The sequence below is a fragment of the Bufo bufo genome, chromosome 1, assembly GCF_905171765.1.
Source record: "Bufo bufo chromosome 1, aBufBuf1.1, whole genome shotgun sequence".
NCBI classification, from domain to species: domain Eukaryota; kingdom Metazoa; phylum Chordata; class Amphibia; order Anura; family Bufonidae; genus Bufo; species Bufo bufo.
Window position 1 is genome coordinate 781,409,660 of NC_053389.1, and position 24,222 is coordinate 781,433,881.

At 46.2% G+C, this 24,222-nt stretch overlaps 1 protein-coding gene across 1 annotated transcript in view; it reads left to right on the forward strand.

Moving 5' to 3' along the window:
• Positions 1 to 24,222, forward strand: part of PIN1 (peptidylprolyl cis/trans isomerase, NIMA-interacting 1) — a 28,380-nt gene that overhangs the window by 1,107 nt on the left and 3,051 nt on the right. Inside the window, exons 2-3 of the mRNA XM_040415936.1 lie at positions 4,310 to 4,510; positions 12,973 to 13,083. Of these exons, the coding sequence (XP_040271870.1) occupies positions 4,310 to 4,510; positions 12,973 to 13,083 (312 nt within the window). The remainder of the gene's footprint in view (positions 1 to 4,309; positions 4,511 to 12,972; positions 13,084 to 24,222) is intronic.

Genomic DNA, 24,222 nt, shown 5'->3' on the forward strand with positions numbered 1-24,222 from the left:
CCTGCCTCAGCATATACACTGCTGCAGAGCCCAAAATAAAGGGGGCACCACCTTGGTTTTGTGGTCAGTGACCATGAACCACAAGCCGTTTTATACTACGTCCATCCCATTAAATTTTCCAGGAGTTCTTCTAGAAGTGGTGGGTTGAAGCTTGCTTTGTACGGGTCTATGAAAGATAAGGAGACCGTCCAGAGTGCCACAATTTCACCGCTCTGCAGAATGCTTTTCAAGGGGCAAACGCCTAAAAATACCCAATGCAAAATAAGAATTTACGGTGCTGTTGTTTTCCCAGTTTTGGATGGGACAGACTGATGGTCAGGTTTGAAAGAAACCTGTGGTCAAGACCGATTCGGTGCCTTCACACTGCCGTCTGAGGGATCTCTCAGCCGTTCTGTCACTTTTGCCGGCTAGAGTAGACCGTTGTATGGCACTGTTCCTGCTGAGAAAGGGATAGACGCCACCACCAGAAGTGGTGCATGGACCTCGAGCCCAGTGCAGGGTGACGTTGGAAGAGCATGACTCGGGTGATATGTTTGGTCTTAGTCATACGTTCTTCTGCTCCGTTGGGACCGACTAGTCCCTATCACATTGCGGGTCTATTGTCCTGTACTCTTCGTCATGTGATATGAACTGACAAACACTATAATGTAGGCAGTTCAGGGGACCAGCGGTGGACCGGGAGCAGTGTTTCCCATGGTCTGTGTGTAGTCAACCCTTGATGGCCTGTCCTTAGGATAGGACATTATTGCCAGGTCTGCAGGAGTCTGACTCCTGGGACCCTCGACAATCATCTGTTGTACGGTAGTTCCAGTGCTAGAAACAAGCGCCTCCACCACACTGCTCCATCCACAGTGTAGTGGCTGCGACCCCCCCCCTTCCTGGAAATGTGCCGCACACCTTGTGTCTTTGTATCAGAGCCTTCTCTTCTAATGAACCCTGGAGTTGTGTCTGCAGGACATGATACATGTGTCCGCACGAGGTGTGGCCCAGCTCCCGCATCCCCAAACGGATGGCCGCAACTGTTTCTGATGGCAAGTACAGGTGTGACCGGGCAAATGGAAGTAATCCACGTCTCATTCTGCTGCTGGGCATCACTCTGGTGCAAAAAATGTTCCCATTCACTGACCGGATACAAGTCTAAAAAGGGTTATCTGAGATTGTGATATTGATGGGTCATCTGTATGTAATCGGTTGGGGTCTGACTCCCGAAACCCCTGCTGATCAGCCGTGTGAAGAGGTCACATCTCTTAGGCGCAGCTCAGTCTGATTCAAGTGAATGGGGCTGTGCTGCAGTACCAAGCGCAGCTGCTATACAGTGCATGGTGCTGTGCTTGGATCGTCGCGGCCTCCACAAACAACTGATCGTGAGAGTGCTGGGTGTTGAACCCCCACTGATCTGATGTTGGTGACCTATCCCGAGGATAGGTAATCAATATTAAAAGGGAATTATTGAAAATGGCTGCCAGCAACCTGACCTAAAAATTGGTCAGGACTGGTTGACTTAAGTTGCAGAGCTGCCTAGGGGGTGAGGGGGCATGTCCTCACTACACTGCTCTACAATAGATGGTAATGATGTGCTCCTGCCTGTCATTATGGCTGAGCAGCCTGACAGGGAGCGATCACCAATGTGTAGTACAGTGATCAGGGTACAATATTTTCAACATACAGTGGTCTTTCCTTGGCCAACTTAAAGGGAACCCGTCACCAGTTTTATGGTGTCCTAACTAAGGGCAACATAAATAAGTGACTGATTCTCTTAGCACAATGCTGGGTCACTTTCTTTAATTGACCCAGTCAATCTGCCAACATCTTGTATTCAAAAGCTCCAGCTGATAATGATGAGTCCTGAATATTCATGAGCTCCTGACTCTCCCCGCCCACCTGCTGCTGATTGACAGTTATTTTCCATATGAATCAGCAGGGGAGTGGCTATAGCTGTTAATTAAATATACGCTGGACTCAATGACATCACGCTGGACTCAAATCAGCTCATTAGCATGCGGCATCTTTGTGTGTATATTATGAGGTAACCATCTGTCACACCAGTAAGTGAATACATCTAAGGCACTTTTTAGTAGTTAATGATTGTATATAATTAGTTAGATTATAATCAAATATCCACATGACAGGTTCCCTTTAAGTTAAAACCAGCCTCAACATGAAATGCCTGTCGGAGATCCAACCAATAAACATGGCCACTGCTAAACACCTGTATTAGTTGTCTAGTAGCTCATGAGCAGTACTGTCCCCTGTCTGTGCCAGGATGAGTTGCAGCTCAATTTTATTTTTCTGGTACATGTATATACTAGGGCTGCACGATAAATCGAAAAAATAATCTAATCGCGATAATCGGCAAATGCGATTTGGCCGATCCAAAAATGCCGCGATTATATATGAAGGGGCCCCGCGCACATAACTGGCTTTGTGTGTAAAGTATTTTACTAGTGTGTGAAACAATCTCTCTCCTATTGATTACATGGCCGCCTCTGTACTCACTGTCACTATGAATGCACTTAGTAACGCTCCTGCTTCCTGAAGTGGGAGGAGCGTTACTAAGTGACGTCAGTCACACGCCGGCCGGCCCGCTCGCTGCCGCATTCATAGTGACAGTGAGTACAGAGGCTGGACCTGTTATCAATAGGAGAGAGCTTGTTTCACACACTAGTAAAATACTTTTCACACAAAGCCAGTTATGTGCACAGTTTAGGACACATAGGGCCATGGGGGGGGGCAGCATAAGACATATAGCATCTTATGCTGGTCCCCCTCATGGCCCTATGTGTCATAGCACACATCCCCCATAACAGCGTCCTCCACAGATCCACCCCATAACGGCGTCCTACCCAGCCGCGTCAGCGGCTCATATGGGAAAATCCAAGCAAATAGACCTCTAGCACAATTCCCTTAAAATATTGCATATCGTTATCGCAATTTTTAGGGCCCCAATCGCAATCACACAAAAGTCCCATATCGTGCAGCCTTTGTATATACTATGCAAGACCCTGCAAAGCTCCTGCCGTCACCATAGAAAATCTATTTACAGCTTCCAGCTGTCTCTTACTTAAAGGGGTATTAATGTAATAAATGACATGGGACGTGACAACCTCTTTCTAACAGTTAGAACCAGCCCTGTACCTCACATGGATCCAGAGATCTCCCCATTCATTGCTCTGCAAGATGTATATCAAGCTGACAGCTCAAAGGGAGTGTGTCCATTCTGCTGCAGCTAAGAGGGCGTGTCTCAGCTCTCCCTATCACAGCTCGGGAGGCGTGTCTCAGCTCTCCCTATCACAGCTCGGGAGGCGTGTCTCAGCTCTCCCTATCACGGCTCAGGAGGCAGTTTATCGATGAAACTGAGCATGTGCGGCCATCTCAGTGAGCAGGTCAAAGAAATGAGAACAAACAGCAGGTGGCGCTGTACAAATACATTTTATTGAATATCTCGGTGACTATACAAAAAATGGAATTACATGCAATCACAAAAGTATTCAGATCCAGGGGCTAGTTTAAAAACTATAGAATATTTTTCGTAGGACAACTGTTCCCCCCCCCCCCCCGCCCCAAATGAATGGACTGCACAACACTTCTACTTTTAGTCCTTATGGGACTGCTGGAGACAGCCCAGGACAGCACGCAGCTATTTCTGGCAGTCCGTATAGTGTGAATGGAGGGTGGTGCACATTCTTGACCTGATACTCCATTCCTGGGAATGGGACCCCCACCCATCGGATGCCTTTTCCCACTTAGGCTACTTTCACACTGGCGTTTCTGGGTCCGCTTGCAAGATCAGTTTCAGGGCTCTCACAAGCGGCCCAAAACGGATCAGTTCAGACCCAATGCATTCTGAATGGATAAGGATCCGTTCAGAATGCATCAGTTTGGCTGCGACACTAAAACGCAGCTTGCAGCCAAACCGATCCGTCCTTACTTACAATGTAAGTCAATGGGGATGGATCTGTTTTCACTGACACAATATGGTGCAATTGAAAACGGATCCGTCCCCCATTGACTTTCAATGTAAGTCAAGACGGATCAGTTTTGACTTAGACTTTTTTTGGAAAGAATAATGCAAACGGATCTGTTCAGAACGGATACAGGCGTTTGCATTATCGGTGCAGATCCGTCTGTGCGGATACTAGACGGATTCGCACCTAACACAGGTGTGAAAGTTGCCTTATTCCGTTTGTATTCTCAGAAAATGTGGTGGAATTCATGCAGAATGTAAAGTGTTTATCTGCTATTTTTTTTTATACATTGATTAGGCTTTTCTTTAAATAAAATTGGAAAACTTTTCATTTCTTCACTGTAGGGCGTGTGTATTATTTCAACCACATGACTAATGCCAGCCAGTGGGAGCGTCCCTCAGCCAGCGGGAAGAATGGGCAAGGTGAACCGGCAAAGGTACGATGTTCTCACCTGCTGGTGAAACACAGCCAGTCCAGACGTCCCTCATCGTGGAGGCAGGAGAAAATCACACGCACCAAAGACGAATCTCTGGAGCTCATTAATGGTAGGTAAGCAGCGAGAAATGACCGGCGCTGCATCCACAAATTGCAGCTTGCATTCCATAGAAACCTCTGGGGCCCTCGTCAGTTGCAAGAATTTTGCACTGAATGGCGCACCTATGCCGCTGAGCTGAAGTACCAGACAGTGGCATGGACAAAGGCAGTGCTGCATGTGGGGAAATCAGAGAGCAGCGCTCCCATCCTTCTTGAATGGGGGGTCCCATCAGCAATTCTTAGTGTGTGATCCCTTTAACACCTTCAGGAGCGAACCATTTTTCACCTTTAAAGGGGTTGTCTCACTTCAGAAAATGGTATTTATCATGTAAACAAATTTAATAGAAGGCACTTACTAATGTATTGTGATTGTCCATATTAGGGATCGACCGATTATCGGTTTTACCGATATTGAGGATTTTGACCGTTATCGGTATCGGCATCTATTTTGCCGATATACCGATAACGTATGGGGAACACAGAACGCACTGCTGACAGCGCTCTCTGTGTTCCCTCCGCAGCACAGGGGAGAAGGAAGCAGTGTCTCCCTCCCCCTGTGCTGCTGCTGCCGCCAATGAGAGGAGAGAAGATAAGAGGAGGGGAGGGGCTGTGGCCACCGCTCCACCAATGAAGATAAGTCTCTCAATCATTCATATACAGGAGGCGGGAGCTGGCTGCAGAATCACATAGCCGGCTCCCGACCTCTATGAACTGTAGCTGCGGTAGTTAACCCCTTAGGTGCCGCGGATCGCAGCTACCGCTCATAGAGGTCGGGAGCCGGCTATGTGATTCTGCAGCCAACTCCCGCCTCCTGTATATTATGAATGATTGAGAGACTTATCTTCATTGGTGGCGCAGTGCGCCCCCAAGCCCCCCAGTATTAATCACTGGTGGCGCAGTGTGCCCCCCATCCCAATAGTAAAAACATTGGCGCAGTGCGCCCCCCCCCCCCAGTATTAATCATTGGTGGCAGTGGCCACAGGATCCCCTCTCCCCTGCTCCTCCGATCGGAGCCCCAGCAGTGTAATCCTGGGGCTCCGATCGGTTACCATGGCAGCCAGGACGCTATTGAAGCCCTGGCTGCCATAGTAAGCTCCATGCTGCTGTGTGCACAAAGCACAGATCAGCAGGGACAGTGTGAGCTCCTATTCACCCTGATAGAGATCTGTCAGGGTGAATAGGACAAGGGTTCTAGTCCCTAAGGGGGCTAAAAGTTAGTAAAAAAAAAAACACAAAAATATTAAGTATAAATGAAAAATTTACAAAAAAAATAAAAAATACACGTTAACAATAAACATTAATTTTCAGCAGATTTGTGTAGGAACATTTTTTATTTTTTTTCTCAAAAAAACGTCAGGGCGCCCCACGCGCATGGGTGACGTGATCACATGGATCACGTCATCCATGCGCATGGGGCGCTCTGACGTCATTCTGGAGCGCCCGGGGAGCCGCACGGACTGTAAGTATACCGCTCCCCGCTCCTACTATGGCAACCAGGACTTTAATAGCGTCCTGGGTGCCATAGTAACACTGAACGCATTTTGAAGACGGATCCGTCTTCAAATGCTTTCAGTTCACTTGCGTTTTTCTGGATCCGGCGGGCACCTCCGGCAAATGGAGCGCACGATGGATCCAGACAAGGCAAGTGTGAAAGAGCCCTAAGTGTCTTGTATTAACTTTCTCTACATAATAAATGCCATTTGCTAAAGTGAGACAACCCCTTTAAAGGAAACCTGTCATCAATTTTATGCTGCGAAATGCTGATTTCAGCGGTGTCACTCATCAGCCTTCAGTACTGTCATCATAAAGCTGATGACAGGTTTCCTTTAGGGCCAGGCCAAATTTTGGAAATCTGACGTGCCACTTTGTAGTAATAAGTTTGGAACACTTCTGAGATTTTCTCGAATCACATTGTACTTCATGACGATGGTTAATTTGAGTTGATTATTTTTCACCTTTATAAAAGAAAAAATCCCAAATTTACAATATTCCACATGTGAATTTCTCCTCATTTATTTTTATCTCTCTGGATCTCAACAAGGTTCCAAGTAGAGCTTCAACATGCAACAAGAAGAAATGGGAGTGAGACAAAACATTTTTTGAGCATTCAATTTAATGAAACCAATGAATAAACTGAAACAGGCTGTTTTTCAGCTGATCAAAAGTTTAGGATCACACCTCCAAAAAAAAACTAAACCCCCCCCCCCCCCCCCCCAAAAACAGAAATCCAACTTCCAAACATGAACTCAGTAATGAGTAGCTCCGCCGTTATTGTTTATCACTTCAAAAATTTGTTTCGGCATGCTTGATGCAAGTGTTTCCATGAGGTGAGTGGGAACATTTCTCCAAGTGGTGAAGACGGCCGCACGAAGGCCATCTACTGTCTGGAACTGCTGTCCATTTTTGTAAACTTCCCTTCCCATCCATCCCCAAAGGTTCTCAATTGGATTTAGATCAGAAGTCCCTTGTCCTGCGGGCATTGTGTACTGTAGCGTTGTCCTGTTGAAAAACCCAGTCGTCACCACACAGACGAGGGCCCTCAGTCATGAGGAATGCTCTCTACAACATCTGGACATAGCCAGCGGCCGTTTGACGCCCCTGCACTTCCTGAAGCTCCATTGTTCCACTGAAGGAAAAAGCACACCAGACCATTATGGCGCCCCCTCCACTGTGGCGCGTAGAAAACATCTCAGGTGGGATCTGCTTGTCATGCCAGTAACGTTGGAAACCATCAGGACCATCAAGGTAAAAACTTTCTTCCACCTTTGACTGTCCCATGTTTGGTGCTCTCTTGCAAAGTCCAAACGAGCAGTTCTGTGGCGTTCAAGGAGACGAGGTCTTTGAAGACGTTTTTTGTTTTTGAAGCCCTTCAGTCTCAGATGTTGTCTGATGGTTATGGGGCTGCAGTCAGCACCAGTAAGGGCCTTAATTTGGGTCGAGGATCGTCCAGTGTCTTGACGGACAGCCAACTGGATCCTCCGGCTCAGTGCTGGTGAAATTTTTTTGGGTCTTCCACTTGACTTTTTTGTTCCATAACCCTCAGGATCATTTAAGAAATTCCAAATGACTGTCTTACTGCGTCCCACCTCAGCAGCGATGGCGCGCTGTGAGAGACCCTGCTTATGCAGTTCAACAACCCGACCACGTTCAAAAAGGGAGAGTTTTTTTGCCTTTGCCATCACAACGTGCGACTACCTGACAGAAAATGACAATGAATCCACATCTTTGCACAGATTTGGCCTTTTAAAGGCACGTGGTCCTAAAATTTGGATCAGCTAAAAAAACAGCCTGTTTCAGTTTAATCGTTATTTTCAATTAATTGCTCAAATTTTTTTTTGTCTCACTCCCATCTCTTCTTGTTGCATGTTGAAGCTCTACTTGGAACCTTGTTAAGATCCAACAATGGAAAATATGATTTTTTTTTTGCCATTTTTCTTAAACTTTTGATCAGGACTGTGTGTGTGTATGTATGTATATACACTGCTCAAAAAAATAAAGGGAACCCTTAAACAACACAATGTAACTCCAAGTCAATCACACTTCTGTGAAATCAAACTGTCCACTTAGGAAGCAACACTGAGTGACAATCAATTTCACTTGCTGTTGTGCAAATGGGATAGACAACAGGTGGAAATTATAGGCAATTAGCAAGACACCCCCAATAAAGGAGTGGTTCTGCAGGTGGTGACCACAGACCACTTCTCAGTTCCTATGCTTCCTGGCTGATGTTTTTTGGTCACTTTTGAATGCTGGCGGTGCTTTCACTCTAGTGGTAGCATAAGACGGATTCTACAACCCACACAAGTGGCTCAGGTAGTGCAGCTTATCCAGGATGGCACATCAATGCGAGCTGTGGCAAGAAGGTTTGCTGTGTCTGTCAGCGTAGTGTCCAGAGCATGGAGGCGCTACCAGGAGACAGGCCAGTACATCAGGAGACGTGGAGGAGGCCATAGGAGGGCAACAACCCAGCAGCAGGACCGCTACCTCCGCCTTTGTGCAAGGAGGAACAGGAGGAGCACTGCCAGAGCCCTGCAAAATGACCTCCAGCAGGCCACAAATGTGCATGTGTCTGCTCAAAACGGTCAGAAACAGACTCTATGAGGGCCCGACGTCCACAGGTGGGGGTTGTGCTTACAGCCCAACACCGTGCAGGACGTTTGGCATTTGCCAGAGAACACCAAGATTGGCAAATTCGCCACTGGCGCCATGTGCTCTTCACAGATGAAAGCAGGTTCACACTAAGCACATGTGACAGACGTGACAGAGTCTGGAGACGCCGTGGAGAACGTTCTGCTGCCTGCAACATCCTCCAGCATGACCGGTTTGGCATTGGGTCAGTAATGGTGTGGGGTGGCATTTCTTTGGAGGGCCGCACAGCCCTCCATGTGCTCGCCAGAGGTAGCCTGACTGCCATTAGGTTCCGAGATGAGATCCTCAGACCCCTTGTGAGACCATATGCTGGTGCGGTTGGCCCTGGGTTCCTCCTAATGCAAGACAATGCTAGACCTCATGTGGCTGGAGTGTGTCAGCAGTTCCTGCAAGACGAAGGCATTGATGCTATGGACTGGCCCGCCCGTTCCCCAGACCTGAATCCAATTGAGCACATCTGGGACATCATGTCTCGCTCTATCCACCAACGTCACGTTGCACCACAGACTGTCCAGGAGTTGGCAGATGCTTTAGTCCAGGTCTGGGAGGAGATCCCTCAGGAGACCGTCCGCCACCTCATCAGGAGCATGCACAGGCGTTGTAGGGAGGTCATACAGGCACGTGGAGGCCACACACACTACTGAGCCTCATTTTGACTTGTTTTTCCACTTTAAATTTGTGTGACTCCAAATCCAGACCTCCATGGGTTAAAAAATTTGATTTCCATTTTTTTTATTTTTGTGTGATTTTGTTGTCAGCACATTCAACTATGTAAAGAACAAAGTATTTCAGAAGAATATTTAATTCAGATCTAGGATGTGTTATTTTTGTGTTCCCTTTATTTTTTTTGAGCTGTGTGTGTATGTGTATGTATGTATGTGTATGTATATGTATATATATATATATATATATATATATATATTTTTTTTTTTTTTTTTTTTACAGCATTAGATCAAGTGCTTTTTTTAAAGAGGTTGTTATGGACGCAACAATATCAAATAGGTCTACTTTCATTTTTTTTTTTTCATTTTTCTGTCTATACTCTTGTGTAGAGGTAGGGTTGGGTGATACCGGTATCACGATATACCGCGGTATTAAAAAAACTGCGATATTGCTGTTTCCTAATTACCGCTGTATTTTGTGACGTCATAGAAGCCGTCATGTGCACTGACCGCTTCAAAATCCGCAGCCGCCCGCCCCAGCATGATTCTATACCAATTGCTGCCCGCAGTGGCTACCCCCGGCTCCTCCATGCAGGCTCCGCCCACTGACGTCGGAATCAGATGACAGGCGAGACTGCGCAGGACAGATTTAGGAGCGCCACCAACACTTCTGCTTGCAGCCTGCAATACGCCTTCTAGTAGGAGATGATACACAAGATTACTATAAACCACTCGTTCTGGTACAGAATTAACCCGCAGTAATGTGAATGCAACTCTGCATTATAAACCAGGCTAAGGGTCCATTCACACGTCCGCAATTCCAGATCCGGGCAGCCCCATAGAGATGAATGGGTCTGCAAAATGCGGAACAGAATTGCGGACGTGTGAATGGACCCTTAGCCTGGTTTATAGTGCAGAGTTGCATTCACATTACTGCTGGTTTCTATTGAACGTTCTTGGTGGGGGACACTCCCCTGACAGCTTAGTGGTGCATTGGGCTGGTTTGGTCTTCTTGACGTCTGATCTGCATAGTGCCTCGTGTAAAGATGCTTCTTCTGAGAATGTGAGCAATGTCTGTGCAGACATACAAGGAGCACTTCAGGGTAAGGGCTCATGCACACAAATGTATTTTCTTTCCACTTCCGTTCCAGTCTTTGTGGACCATAAGCGGAACCATTCACTTTAATGGGTCCGCAAAAAACAACGGAAGGTACTCCGTGTGCATTCAGTTTCAGTATTTCCGTTCCCCAAAAAAGTAGTGCATGTCCTATTATTGTCTGCAAATCACGGTCCAAGGCCCCATTCAAGTCAATGGGTCCGCAAAAAATACGGAACACACAAGGAACACATCTGCATTTTGCGGATCCGTACTGTAGAAATGCTATGCCCAGTCCATATTGCTCATGTGTTTGATTTAATAAGTTACTGTTTCCGATTTGCAAAAGACGGATCGCATATGGAAACCATACGGATATGTCTTGTGGAATAACGGAAGAGGACTTTAATCAGAGAAGAGAAAAAAAACTCTAATACGGAATAGCGGATCCTTGAAAAACAACGGTTGTGTGCATGAGCCCTATGACTTTCCCTGTAATATGCCTGGAGCAGCCATAAATGCAAAAGACAATAAGGAAAATTGGAGCTACGTGTTAGGCTTTGTTAGCATCTGCGTTGTGGTGCTGTGCCGGATCCACTGCACAATGGAGACCCCATTGATGAGGAATATATAATATGGTTTCTACCCCGCCCAGCCCTTCGTCTGCAGTTCAGTTATGTTGTGCCTGGTAGGTAGTTTTAACGCTAAGTGGCGCAGTAGTACAGCGCTGTGATGGTGCAGGTTCAGAAACTGCGTTGTACATCTAGCCCCTGCGCTCGCTCCTGGATCTAAGGGTTTAGAGAGAGGGGGGGGGAGGCTCCCTCTCATCCCATTAGTGATCATAAGGGGGCCGAGGGGTTACTATGGCAGCCAGGGGATAACAATATCCTTTTGGCCGCCCACGTACCAATGCCAAAGGCAGAGTAGACATAATTTTAGTTTTTACAGTAACTTGCATAATACAGAAATATTGCAGTATATATATGAGCCATCAGAGGAGAGCATCTTAAGCGCCCCCTTTTGGGACAAAAAGAAATTGGGGGGGGGGGGGGGGTAGAAAATAAAGGCTACAGATCCCCAAATTTACACTGTTTATTTACAGAGGAAAAAAAACAAGTTATATATTGTGATCTCTCCGACCCGTACAATATAATCACTTTTTTTTTTTTTTCTGCATCATGAACAACGTAGAAAACGGTGAAATCCCAGAATTGCTGTTTTTGTGTTTATTCCACTTTCCAATGAATGCATTAAAATCGATCTTGGTCATATATATAATATGCACCTCCAAAATGGCACAGAGGAAAACGACAACTTGCGCGTACGACCTCCAGCAATGTGTCCCAGCATCCTCAGTCTGTCTAGACCAGGGATGGGCAAACTGCGGCTCTCCAGCTGTTGTAAAAACTACAACTCCCAGTATGCCGACAGCAGGGCATGATGGGATTTGTAGTTTTACAACAGCTGGAGAGCCGCAGTTTGCCCATCCCTGGTCTAGTCACACAACAAACTGTCCAGTCAGACTTGGGGAAGGGGGGGGGGGGGGGGGGGGCTTAAAGGGCTATTCCAGTAACTTCAGCCCTAGACCAACAGGAGCAGTGGGAAAACCTGACGAATCATGTATGCCCTTGACAAGATTACCCAGTGAGGGTCAACTGGGTTAATGGAATACTGTGTCCTTCGTTTGCAAGGGACTTGTGCCCATGTTCACTGCAGGGAGGGCCAAATGCCATGTCCACTTACCAGACTTGGCTATACATGGTGGTCTGTGCATACGACACTATGGGGGAGATTTATCAAACTGGTGTAAAGTAGAACTGGCTTAGTTGCCCATGGCAACCAATCGGATTCCACCTTTCAGTTTTTCACAGCTCCTTTCACAACATCGGCGCAAGAGGACGGTTAAGAAGCCAGGCTGGCAGAGTAGTGTCAGAGATGGGGCGCACTTAAGGGCTTGGGACAACCCATTTGCATATTGAACAAAAAAACCCTTTATTTTTCATTGTTTCTTGGAACAAAATGAAATGTATAAGGCTACTTTCACACACGTGTTTTGGCTTTCCGTTTGTGAGATCCGTTCAGGGCTCTCACGAGCCGTCCAAAACGGATCAGTTTTGCCCTTAATGCATTCTGAATGGATTAGGATCCGCTCAGTTTGGCTCCTTTCCGTCTCCATTCCGCTTTGAAGGTGAACACCAAAACTCTACTTGCAGCGTTTTGGTGTCCGTCTGATAAAACTGAGCCAAGCGTCAGTGAAAATCTGTCACAATAGAAAACGGATCCGTCCTCCATTTGACTTTCAATGGTGTTCAAGATGGATCCGTCATGGCTGTTACAGATAATACAAACGGATCCGTTCTGAACGGATGCAGACGGTTGTATCATCCGAACGGATCCGTCTGTGCAGATCCATGACGGATCCGCACCAAAGGAGAGTGTGAAAGTAGCCGAATGTAAAAATGAGCCGCATACAACATTGTTGATTGAAAAAATAAAAATAAAAAAATGTCACATGGAAATAAGTTCTGGACGGTGCCTCTAAGGGGTTTATTTGTGTTTTTCTCAGGCTACATACAGAAGATGAAATCTGGAGAGGAGGACTTTGAAGCCCTGGCCTCTCAGTTTAGTGACTGCAGTTCTGCTAAGGCTGGAGGAGACTTGGGAAGTTTTGGGAGAGGTAAATTGACTTTTATTTTATCTTTAATCTGGTTACATCCAAAAGGATTATCCCCGTCTCAAGCAATCACATCACTCTAGGATATACCGTTACTTTGTGATTAGTGTGGGTCTGACTGCTGGGATCACCACTGGTTGCATTTTCCAAAACCACAGTAAATAAATGCACTTACATGTGATTTCTCTTGTCGTTGGTAATCGCACAGTTCTGTCAGCATTAAGGGGGTTCTCCTCTTCCCATATTGATGACCTATCTTCAGGGTAGGTCATCAATGTCTGGCTAGGGTACGACTGCCGGCACTCCCACCGGTCAGCTGTTTGAAGGGATTGCAGCGCTTACTTTAATGGTAAGGGATTGTAGTTACACTATGTCCTAGTCAACTGAATAGGACGTAGGAGCTGTTATGACATCTGCTCGCTAGGGATCGGCCGATTATTGGTTTTAGCGATATCAGCCGATATTCAGGATTTTGACAGTTATCGGTATCTATTTTGCCGATATTCCGATAACGTATGGGGAACAAGGATCGCGCTGCTCTCATCGCTCTCCGGGTTCCCTCAGCAGCACAGGGGAGAAGGAAGCAGTGTCTCCCTCCCCCCTGTGATGCCGCTGCCGCCAATGAGAAGAGAAGACAAGAGGAGGGGAGGGGCTGTGGCCACTGCGCCACCAATGATGTTAACTTAGGCCTCTTTCACACGGGCGTTGCAGGAAAATGTGCGGGTGCGTTGCGGGAACACCCGCGATTTTTCCGCGCGAGTGCAAAACATTGTAATGCGTTTTGCACTCTTGTGAGAAAAATCACGCATGTTTGCTACCCGAACTTCTTCACAGAAGTTCGGGCTTGGGTTAGGTGTTGTGTAGATGTTATTATTTTCCCTTATAACATGGTTATAAGGGAAAATAATAGCATTCTGAATACAGAATGCTTAGTAGGTGATCAATTGAGGGTTAAAAAAATATAAAAAAATTAACTCGCCTTCTCATCTTGTTCGCGTAGTTCCCGGTCTCTTCTTTACTTCTTTAATGATGAGCTGTGGGCTAAAGGACCTTTGGTGACGTCAGATCACATGCTCCAATCACATGGTCCATCACCTGATGGACCATGTGATTGGAGCATGTGATCTGACGTCACCACAGGTCCTAGCCGATAGTTCATCTTTTAAGAAGTACATTTTTTTTAACCCTCAATTGATCACCTACTAAGCATTCTGTATTCAGAATGCTATTATTTTCCCTTATAACCATGTTATAAGGGAAAATAATACAGTGAATAGACTGTAACCTAGCAACCATGCGTGAAAATCGCACCGCATCCTCACTTGCTTGCGGATGCTTGCGATTTTCACGCAACCCCATTCACTTCTATAGGGCCTGCGTTGCGTGAAAAACATAGCGTTGCGTGAATATAGAGCATGCTACGATTTTCACGCAACGCACAAGTGATGCGTGAAAATCACCGCTCATGTGAACAGCCCCATAGAAATGAATGGGTCGGTATACAGTGCGGCTGCAATGCGTTCACCTCACGCATCGCATCCGCGCGGAATACTCGCCCGTGTGAAAGGGGCCTTACTCATTCGTTTTAAATTGAACAGGAGGTGGGAGCTGGCTGCAGAATCACATAGCCGGCTCCCGACCTCTGAGCGGTAGCTGCGATCCGCGGTAGTTAACCCCTCAGGTGCCGTGGATCGCAGCTACCGCTCATAGAGGTCGGGAGCCGGCTATGTGATTCTGCAGCCAGCTCCCGCCTCCTGTATATGAATAAATGAGAGATTTATCTTCATTGGTGGCGCAGTGCGCCCCCCAAGTATTAATCATTGGTGGCAGTGGCCACAGGGTCCCCTCTCCCCTCCTCCTCCGATCGGAGCCCCAGCAGTGTAATCCTGGGGCTCCAATCGGTTACCATGGCAGCCAGGATGCTATTGACGCCCTGGCTGCCATGTTCAGCTCCATGCTGCTGTGTGCACAAAGCACAGAGCAGCAGGGACAGTGTGAGATCCTATTCACCCTGCTAGAGCTCTATCAGGGTGAATAGGACAAGGATTCTAGTCCCTAAGGGGGCTAAAAGTTTAAAAAAAACACCAAAATATTAAGTATAAAAGAGATTTACAAAAAAAAATAAAAAATTCATTTTCAGCAGATTTGTGTAGGAATTTTTATTTTTTTCAAAAATGAAAATTCACAGAATATTGGTATAAATTATCGGCCTGAAAGTTCACAAGTTATTAGTATCGTTATCGGCCCTAAAAAAAAAAAAATCTATCGGTCGATCTTTACTGCTCGCCGCTGCAATTTCGAGCTCACATGTGGTCTCTTCAAATAGCTGATCGGAGGAGGGTGCCAGGAGTCAGCCCCCCTCCAATATGATATTGCTGACCTGTCCTGAGCATAGGTCATCATTATCTGAAACCGGACAACCCCTTAACACCCATTTTAATGCCCTGTAAAAAGTTGTGTGTCCCCCCCCCCCCTCCCCTCATAAGTGATCTATGCACAGGGTAAGTGACAAATGTATGATCAGTACCCATAAGATGTATCCCTGTATATCCAAAAAACACCACATGTAATATATCTATCTATCTATCTATCTATCTATCTATCTATCTATCTATCTATCTATCTATCTATCTATCTATCTATCTATCACTGGAATAACAAATCTATATTTGGTTAGATACCCACAGATATCAATATATGGAATGTTCTACTCCAATACAGAATATACATGAATAGTGATGACTAGTAGTGAATACATAGTAAATAGCCAGTGCTACATTCATAGAAGGTTGCCATCCATACTGAGAGGTAATATTGTGCAGTTGGTCAGCCCACATAGACCACAAATGTGTATAATACTGTTCTCCCGACTAGAAAACCAGCCGAAACATGAATTTATTAATATTAGTAAGTAAAAGCCAGTGCAAAAATTCATAGGACATATTGTGCAGCTCTGTCCTCTAGAGTTGTTGCAATACCAAATTTTTTATTCGATTTCGATTCCATGAAGTATTGCAATACTCGATGCCATTCGATACCATGCAAAAAAAATAAACCAAAAAAGCCACGTGCATTCCGCATTTTTAAAAAATGGCGAATCGGGCAGTCTTTTTAGTTGTTTTTTTTTTCTGTTCCGGTGTTCACTGCATTGATTTATTTTTTATACTTTAATAGTTTGGACTTTTCCCCTCCCCCACGACAGCACCACTGAGAGATGGCTCCGCCTCCAAGGACAGGAAACCTGTAGCATAAAAAAGGTGGAGCCACTCTCCCACCTCAGTGAGGTTTCCTGTCCCTGGAGCAGGAGACTTGTAGTTTTTATTTCTAGGAGGCCCATGGCTTGGAAGTCCTAGGAAAGCCTAGAGAGTCATGGGTCTTACCAGCCTGAGACCGGGTGCCGGGTCTGTTTAGGGACGATGGAGGTCGGTCCGGGGCCGATTCTTCATTCCAGAGGCTGAGGACACCGGTCCCTCAAAGGAGTGAGACCGCGTGGGGCCGCACGAGCGGCTCGCATGGAACACGCCAGAGGGCGATAGTTCCGGGTGCGCACGTGTGTGCTGCAGACTGCCGACGCAGGAGCAGTGGAACGCACCGGAGCAGGAACCGGAAGTCGCGGAATGACGTCACAGAGGTGAGACGTGCGTTCCAGATACAAGTTCCGGTCAGATGACCGGAAATAAAAGGGGAGACCAGGCGGTGCAGCGTTCTCAGTGTTGGCAGGCACCATTGAACCTGCAGAGATTTCTCCTAACGCTGGGCTGCTAGTCATTTTTCCTTTCAGAAAGCACTCTGCATCCGGACCAGGTTGGTGACTTCTGGCACAAGAAAGCTCCCGGGGAACATGTGGAACTCTCCAAGGAGAGGTGCTGTTCCCTGCTTCATATTTTTCCTAAAAACCTCTATGCCTCTAGGTATATTATGGAGGAGGACAAGAGGTCAGAAGAAGTGGACGCTGAAAAGCAGATGCCGGTATAGAATCTTCTGAAGGGGTAAGAGGCAACGGTTGATATAAATACTGATGGTGTTCTTTGTATCTGCTGTCATTTCTTAGGTACCACCTAAAAAGGTCGCATCAAAGAGAAAGAATAAGGAATGTGCACTATGTAGATGCCCCTTGTCCTCATCTTATTCTAAAAAACTATGCCAGGAATGTATTGACAGAACACTGGCAGAAGAATCCCCGAATTTTATGAAGGGTATTAGAGCACTCATTAGATCGGAGGTTAAGGAGTCCCTTAAAACCTCAAAAAAACCTAAAAAAGCAACGGAAAGAGTAGATTCAGAGGTGGAGTCAGTAGATGATAGTGAGGAGGATAGGGATGAAGAGTCTGAGGATTCATCCTTATCAGAAGACGAGAAAGAGAAAAAATTTCTGTTTCCAGTAACGGATACAGAAAAACTCCTGAAGACCATTAGAGCTACTTTGGAATTGGAAGACGTCAGAGAGGACATATCCATGGCCGATACAGTTTTTGAGGGACTACGGGAAAAGAAAAAGAGATGTTTTCCCTTACATAAAAGCATTTCAGCCCTAATAGATCAGGAATGGAAAAAACCTGACAGAAAGGCGTTTATAAGTAAAAATTTCAAAAGAAAATACCCTTTTGAGGAAGAGGCCACTACGTCCTGGGACAAAGCGCCCAAATTAGATGTGGCAATATCCAAGGTGTCCAGAAGATCTTCCCTACCATTTGAAGATATGGGGTTTTTGAAGGATCCATTAGATAAAAAAATAGACTCTTGCCTTAAAAATACATGGGAGGCATCTACGGCTTCCTTCAGGCCCAACATAGCCGCAACGGTCACAGCTAGGTCATTAGCCATCTGGCTTGAAAGACTAGAAGGACAGCTAAGGGACAAGTGTCCTAGGGAACAAATTCTAGCTTCTTTACCCACCTTACAGAAGGCGGCGGATTTTTTATCCGACGCCTCGGTTGAGGCGGTTCGTTTATCGGCCAGGTCTGCTTCCATCTCTAATTCAGGCCGTAGAGCTTTATGGCTGAAGAACTGGAGGGGAGGAGACATGGCTTCTAAGCAGCGCTTATGTGGTATTCCCTGTCAGGGTCAATTCCTGTTTGGCCCAGAGCTGGATGCTCTCCTAGAGAAAGCAGCGGATAGGAAAAAGAGGATGCCACAGGAATCCTCTTTTTCACAATTTAGACCCTACAGGCGTCCCTTTCGGAATACATCAAGATTTCAGGGAAGAGGACAGTCAGGAGACAGGGATCAATTCACCAGACCCAGGGGGTCAGGAGGTAGGGGCTTTATGTTCGGGAACTCCTCCTCCCAGAAGGATAAGATGTCCAAAAAATGACGCCAGACTACAGGTAGGGGGGAGATTAAGATTCTTCCTTCCTGCCTGGAAAGATGTAGCAGGCATTTGGGTCACAAATATTATGATGGAAGGTTTAAGACTGCAATTCAAGAGACATTACCCACAAAGATTTGTGGTCACCAGAGAATCCAAAAGATTGACAGAAGAGGTAGATCAATTAATAGTCAAGAAGGTGTTGATACCAGTACCAGAAATGGAGTGGGGGAGAGGTTTTTACTCGACTCTGTTTTTGGTGAAAAAACCGGACGGTTCATTTCGGACTATAATAAATTTAAGACAATTAAACAAATCCCTAGTCATAAAAAAATTCAAAATGGAGACCATAAAATCGGCAATTCATTTAGTCTTCCAAGGGTGTTTCATGGCAGTGTTAGACCTAAAAGATGCATATCTGCATATTCCGGTGCATCCTTTCTTCCAGAAATTCCTGAGGGTGGCGGTAGTCAGAAAGGGCAGGACCAGACATCTACAGTTCCAGGCTATGCCTTTCGGACTATCAAGCGCACCAAGAACCTTCACCAAGGTAATGGCAGAAGTGGCCTCATTTATCCGCAAGGAGGATATTCTTTTCCTGCCGTATCTAGACGATTTTTTAATAATAGCAGAATCACAAGAGAAGTGTCAGAAATCTGTCCAGAGAGTGATTCGGATTCTAGAGCATCTGGGGTGGATGATCAATATGAAAAAATCCAGATTAGAACCCAGCACGGTACAGACCTTTTTGGGATTGCGGCTAGATTCCCTGCGACAGAGGACCTTTCTTCCAGTAGAGAAAATAGAGAAAATTCGGAACGAGGCCCGGAAAGCTCAGAAAAATCCGGGAATGTCGGTCCGGAAAGCCATGTCTCTATTAGGCTTGATGACAGCTTGTATACCAGCGGTCCAGTGGGCACAGTTCCATTCAAGACAGTTGCAGGAGAATATTTTGCAGGTAACTGGACGGAAGGAGATTACCTTGGACTCCCAGATGAATCTGTGCAGGAGGACTCTTATCTCCCTCAACTGGTGGTTGGAGGTAAAGAATTTAGATCAGGGTATCCCATGGAATTACCCAGATCCGGTAGTCATTACGACAGATGCCAGCCCATGGGGGTGGGGGGCACACTTCCAAGATCAGTTAAGGCAGGGAAGGTGGTCCCCGTTACAGAGACTATTCTCTTCAAACAGGAAGGAGTTGAGAGCAGTGTTATTGGCCCTAAGAGCAGCCCTTCCAGAGATTCATCACCAGCATGTCAGGATCATGTCAGACAACAGGACGGTAGTGGCATACCTGAACCGTCAGGGAGGTACGAGATCCCGATCTTTAATGAGGGAGACAGAGTTGATATTTTGGGAGATAAGAAGTCAGGTGACACACATATCCGCTCTTCATATAAGAGGAAGGGAGAATGTCCAGGCCGACTTTCTGAGTCGCCACCGATTAAGACAGGGAGAATGGTCTCTAGATCCCTTGATATTTGCAAAAATTGTAAGATTATGGGGGGTCCCAGAGATAGACCTCTTTGCCACCAGAGAGAACAGGCAGGTGGAGAAATTTTGCTCTCTCAACCCTTACGAATCTCCGGTTGGGGTGGATGCCTTCCTTTTGGAATGGAAGTTTCATCTAGGGTATGCCTTTCCCCCTCTTCAGCTCCTTCCCAGAGTGCTCAGGAAAATCAGAGAGGAGAGGTCGGACATGATAGTGGTCGCCCCCTTTTGGCCAAAGAGGGCATGGTTCTCCCTCCTCAGGTCCATGTCGGTAGTGGAACCTTGGGTTCTCCCCGAGATCCCGAATCTCCTAAGGCAGGGCCCAGTAATGCATCCGGAGGTAGAGTCCCTCCATCTCACTGCTTGGAGATTGAAAGGGCACACTTAATCAGGGAAGGTTTTTCAGAGGCTCTCGTTTCCACAATTCTGAAAAGCAGGAAAAAAGTGACCAACACGATTTATGCTAGAATTTGGAGAAAATTCTTATCCTTTTCAGGCCTCGACATTAATGTTTGGCCAGAAAGGATTTCCACTAGACAGGTGTTGGAATTTTTACAACAGGGATTAACCTTAGGTTTAGCGAAAAGCACCCTAAAGGTTCAAGTTTCAGCCCTCTCGGGATTAAGTGGTAGAAGTCTGGCCATGGATCCCTGGATAGTCAGATTTTTCAGGGCAGTAGATAGGATTGTTCCAGTGAGGGGGCCTAGGTTTCCTCCCTGGGATCTGAATTTAGTTCTGAAAGCCTTAACTTGTCATCCATTTGAGCCTATCGAGGATAGCTCCATAAAAAATCTAACTCTGAAACTGGTGATTCTGATAGCCCTCACTTCAGCACGAAGAGTTAGTGAGATCCAGGCCCTGTCCATTAATCCACCGTTTATGACTATACGAGAGGATAGGGTAGTGTTAAGGCCAGACCCCAAATTCGTTCCTAAAGTCCCTTCTAAGACCAACAGGTTACAGGAGATAGTTCTCCCAGTTTTTTTTCCAGATCCAAAGAATGAGGATGAAGAGAAATGGCATCTCCTAGATGTAAGAAGGTGCCTGATCCAGTACCTAGAAAGATCCAGGGACTGGAGAAAGTCCTCATCTTTGTTGATCCTACATGCGGGGGTTAGGAGAGGTAATGCTGCCTCTAAGAGTACCATCGCTAGATGGATTCGAGAGCTGATTTCTCTAGCATACTCTTGTTCTGGGGTTTCTCCTCCACTATCCTTGAAGGCTCACTCTACCAGAGCGGTATCTACCTCCTGGGCAGAAAGGTCCAGTGTGTCAGTTGATCAGATCTGTAGAGCTGCCACCTGGGCTTCTCCATCTACCTTTTATAGGCACTATAGATTACAACTTGATTCTATATCTGACCTCCTTTTCGGCACAAAGGTGTTAGAAGTTGGTACCCACCCTTAGATTCTATGAAATCTCTCTCAGTGGTGCTGTCGTGGGGGAGGGGAAAAATGATGATTACACTTACCGGTAATCGGATTTTCCTGACCCCACGACAGCACCCATCTAATTCCCTCCCTAAGGTGGTGGTTGGTGTTAAGATTTCACGTGGTGATATGAAAAAAAAAAAAAAAAAAAAAAAAAAAAAAAAGGATTTAGATATTGTATTAACCAAAAGGGGAGTCCCTCTCATACTCTGTAAACCCACTGAGGTGGGAGAGTGGCTCCACCTTTTTTATGCTACAGGTTTCCTGTCCTTGGAGGCGGAGCCATCTCTCAGTGGTGCTGTCGTGGGGTCAGGAAAATCCGATTACCGGTAAGTGTAATCATCATTTTTCTGACATGGCAATATGTGATGTTTGTTTATTGATTATATATTTTATATGTGAAATTGGGAAAGGGGGTGATTTATACTTAATATTTTGGTGTGTTTTTTTTTATTTTAATTTTTTACACTCTTTATTTAACAATTTCCCCCCTTAGGCGCCAGAACCTGGGATCTTCTAATCCCTTGTCCTCCTCACCCTGATAGATCTCTATTAGTGTGAATAGGACCTTACACTCTCCCTGCTGCTCTGTGCATAGTGCACACAGCAGCAGGGAGCTGACTATGGAAGCCAGGGCTTCAGTACAGGGCTCCAGACGGCGACCAAAATGGCAACTTAGAATTTACAAATGGCGACGAGACTTTTTAGTCTTGTTGCCATTTGCGACTAGACCCACTGCCGCAGCTCTGCCGTTGAATACAGCGGCGGGGCACAGGAGATGATAGATCTCTGCCCCACCACCGATGTTCTTCTCGGCAGCGCAGTGGAGAAGGAGTCTCCCCTGCACGAGTTAAATTATTATTTTTTTTAACCCCTCCAGCCCTATTTTTTACTTTTAAGAATGCTATTATTTTCCCTTATAACATGGTTATAAGGGAAAATAATAACATCTACACAACCTTGAACCCAAACCTGAACTTCAGTGAAGAAGTTCGGGTCTGGCTACCACAGTCAGTTTTTTTTTTTTTATCACGCGCGATATTTATTACACCCGCGCGATAAAAACTGAACAATCGCAGTCAAAACTGACTGCAATTGCATACCTACCTGCGCGGGTTTGCCGCAATGCATCCGGAGCCAAAACGTGACGCCCGTCTGAGGCTACTTTTACACTTACGGCAGTGTGATCCGGCAGGTAGTTCCGTCGTCTGAACTGCCTGCCGGATCCGTCGATCTGGATGTGACTTGTGAGAAATCATTTGTGAGACGCGTCCGGATGCGTATCAATTGCACAAATGCATTGCAAGAACGAATCCGTCTCTCCACTTGTCATGCGGACACACAGATCCGTCTTGTATCTTTTTACACATTTTAAAGGACTGATCCAGCATTCCGGTATTTTGAATGCTGGATCCGGCACTTATACATTCCTATGGGGAAAAATGCCGCCATGTCTTCATTTTTTTTCGCCAGAGATAAAACCGTAGCATGCTGCGGTTTTCTTTTGCCTGATCAGTCAAAATGACTGAACTGAAGACATCCTGATGCATCCTGAACGGATTACTCTCCATTCAGAATGCATGGGGATATGCCTGATCAGGTTTTTTCCGGTATTGAGCCCCTGTGACGGAACTCTATGCCGGAAATGAAAAACGCTAGTGTGAAAGTACCCTAAAATATTAAGTTTAAATCCCCCCCCCCCCCCTTCCCAATTTTACATATAAAATATATAAACAATAAATAAACATATTACATAGCGCTGCGTCCGAAAAGTCCAAACTATTAAATTATTAAAAAATATCTCCTATGCGGTGAGCGCCGTAACAGAAATAAATAAATAAAAACCATGCAATTCGCCGTGCCGGCTATGCGATTCTGCTGCCAGCACCTGCCCCCTGTATTATGTGTTAGACGACCTTTTTATATGGGTCCAGACTAAGTAGCAGGCTACACAGAGCGGTGCCCAGAGATGTGCCAGCACTTACATGTCTCCTGCCCATTGCTCCGATAGAAATTATCATATGGAGCAGGAGACAGTAAGGGGGCACAGCGGGCGAACGGAGCGGCGCCCAGGAATAATAAGTGCTGGGACGTCTCTGGGCGCCGCTCTGTGTAGCCTGCTACTTAGTCTGGACCCAGGAAAAGTCCTCCTATCATTGGTGGCACAATGCGCCCGCCCCTCTCCTCATTGGTGGCAGCAGCACAGGGGCGAGGGAGAGACTGCTTCCTTCTCCCCTGTGCTGCTGAGGGAACATGAGCGCGCTGACAGCAGCGCGCTCATGTTCTGATACTAGACTGCGCAGCAGCGCAGGCCAGTATCAAAAAAGTGGAAATCCCGGTATTGTATCGAATGGGGCAAAAGTATCGATTGTGTATCGAAACTTCGATACCAGCAACAACCCTACTGCCATCCCACTACGCCTACGTACCTTTCGAGGAAGCCGCATGGTGAAACACGCCCGTAGGGGTCTAAGTGGGATGGCAGAACTGCTCAAAACTGTGTCTCAATCTGGTCGGTGATGTCCTAGGAGTTTATGCACTGGTTCTTATAGTTTACTAACTAAATTAATGAGCACTGTCCATGGGCTCAGCCATCTTCTTTCATTTCTTATAGAGGTAAGTGGAGCGGTGGTGAAATACTCTGCCTTTCCTTTAAGGCCACTTTCACACTAGCAGTTTTGCTGGTTCCGTCAGGGTCCAGCAAAAACTTCCGTTACTGATAATACAACTGTCTGCATCCGTTATCAACGCATCCGGTTGTATTCTTCTTAACATGTCTTTTACATTGCCAAGACGGATCTGTCAGTAACTCCATTGAAAGTCAATCGGGGATGGATCCATTGTCTATTGTGACAGAGAAAATGGATCCGTCCCCATTGACTTGCATTGGTGCTAATGCCGGATCCATTT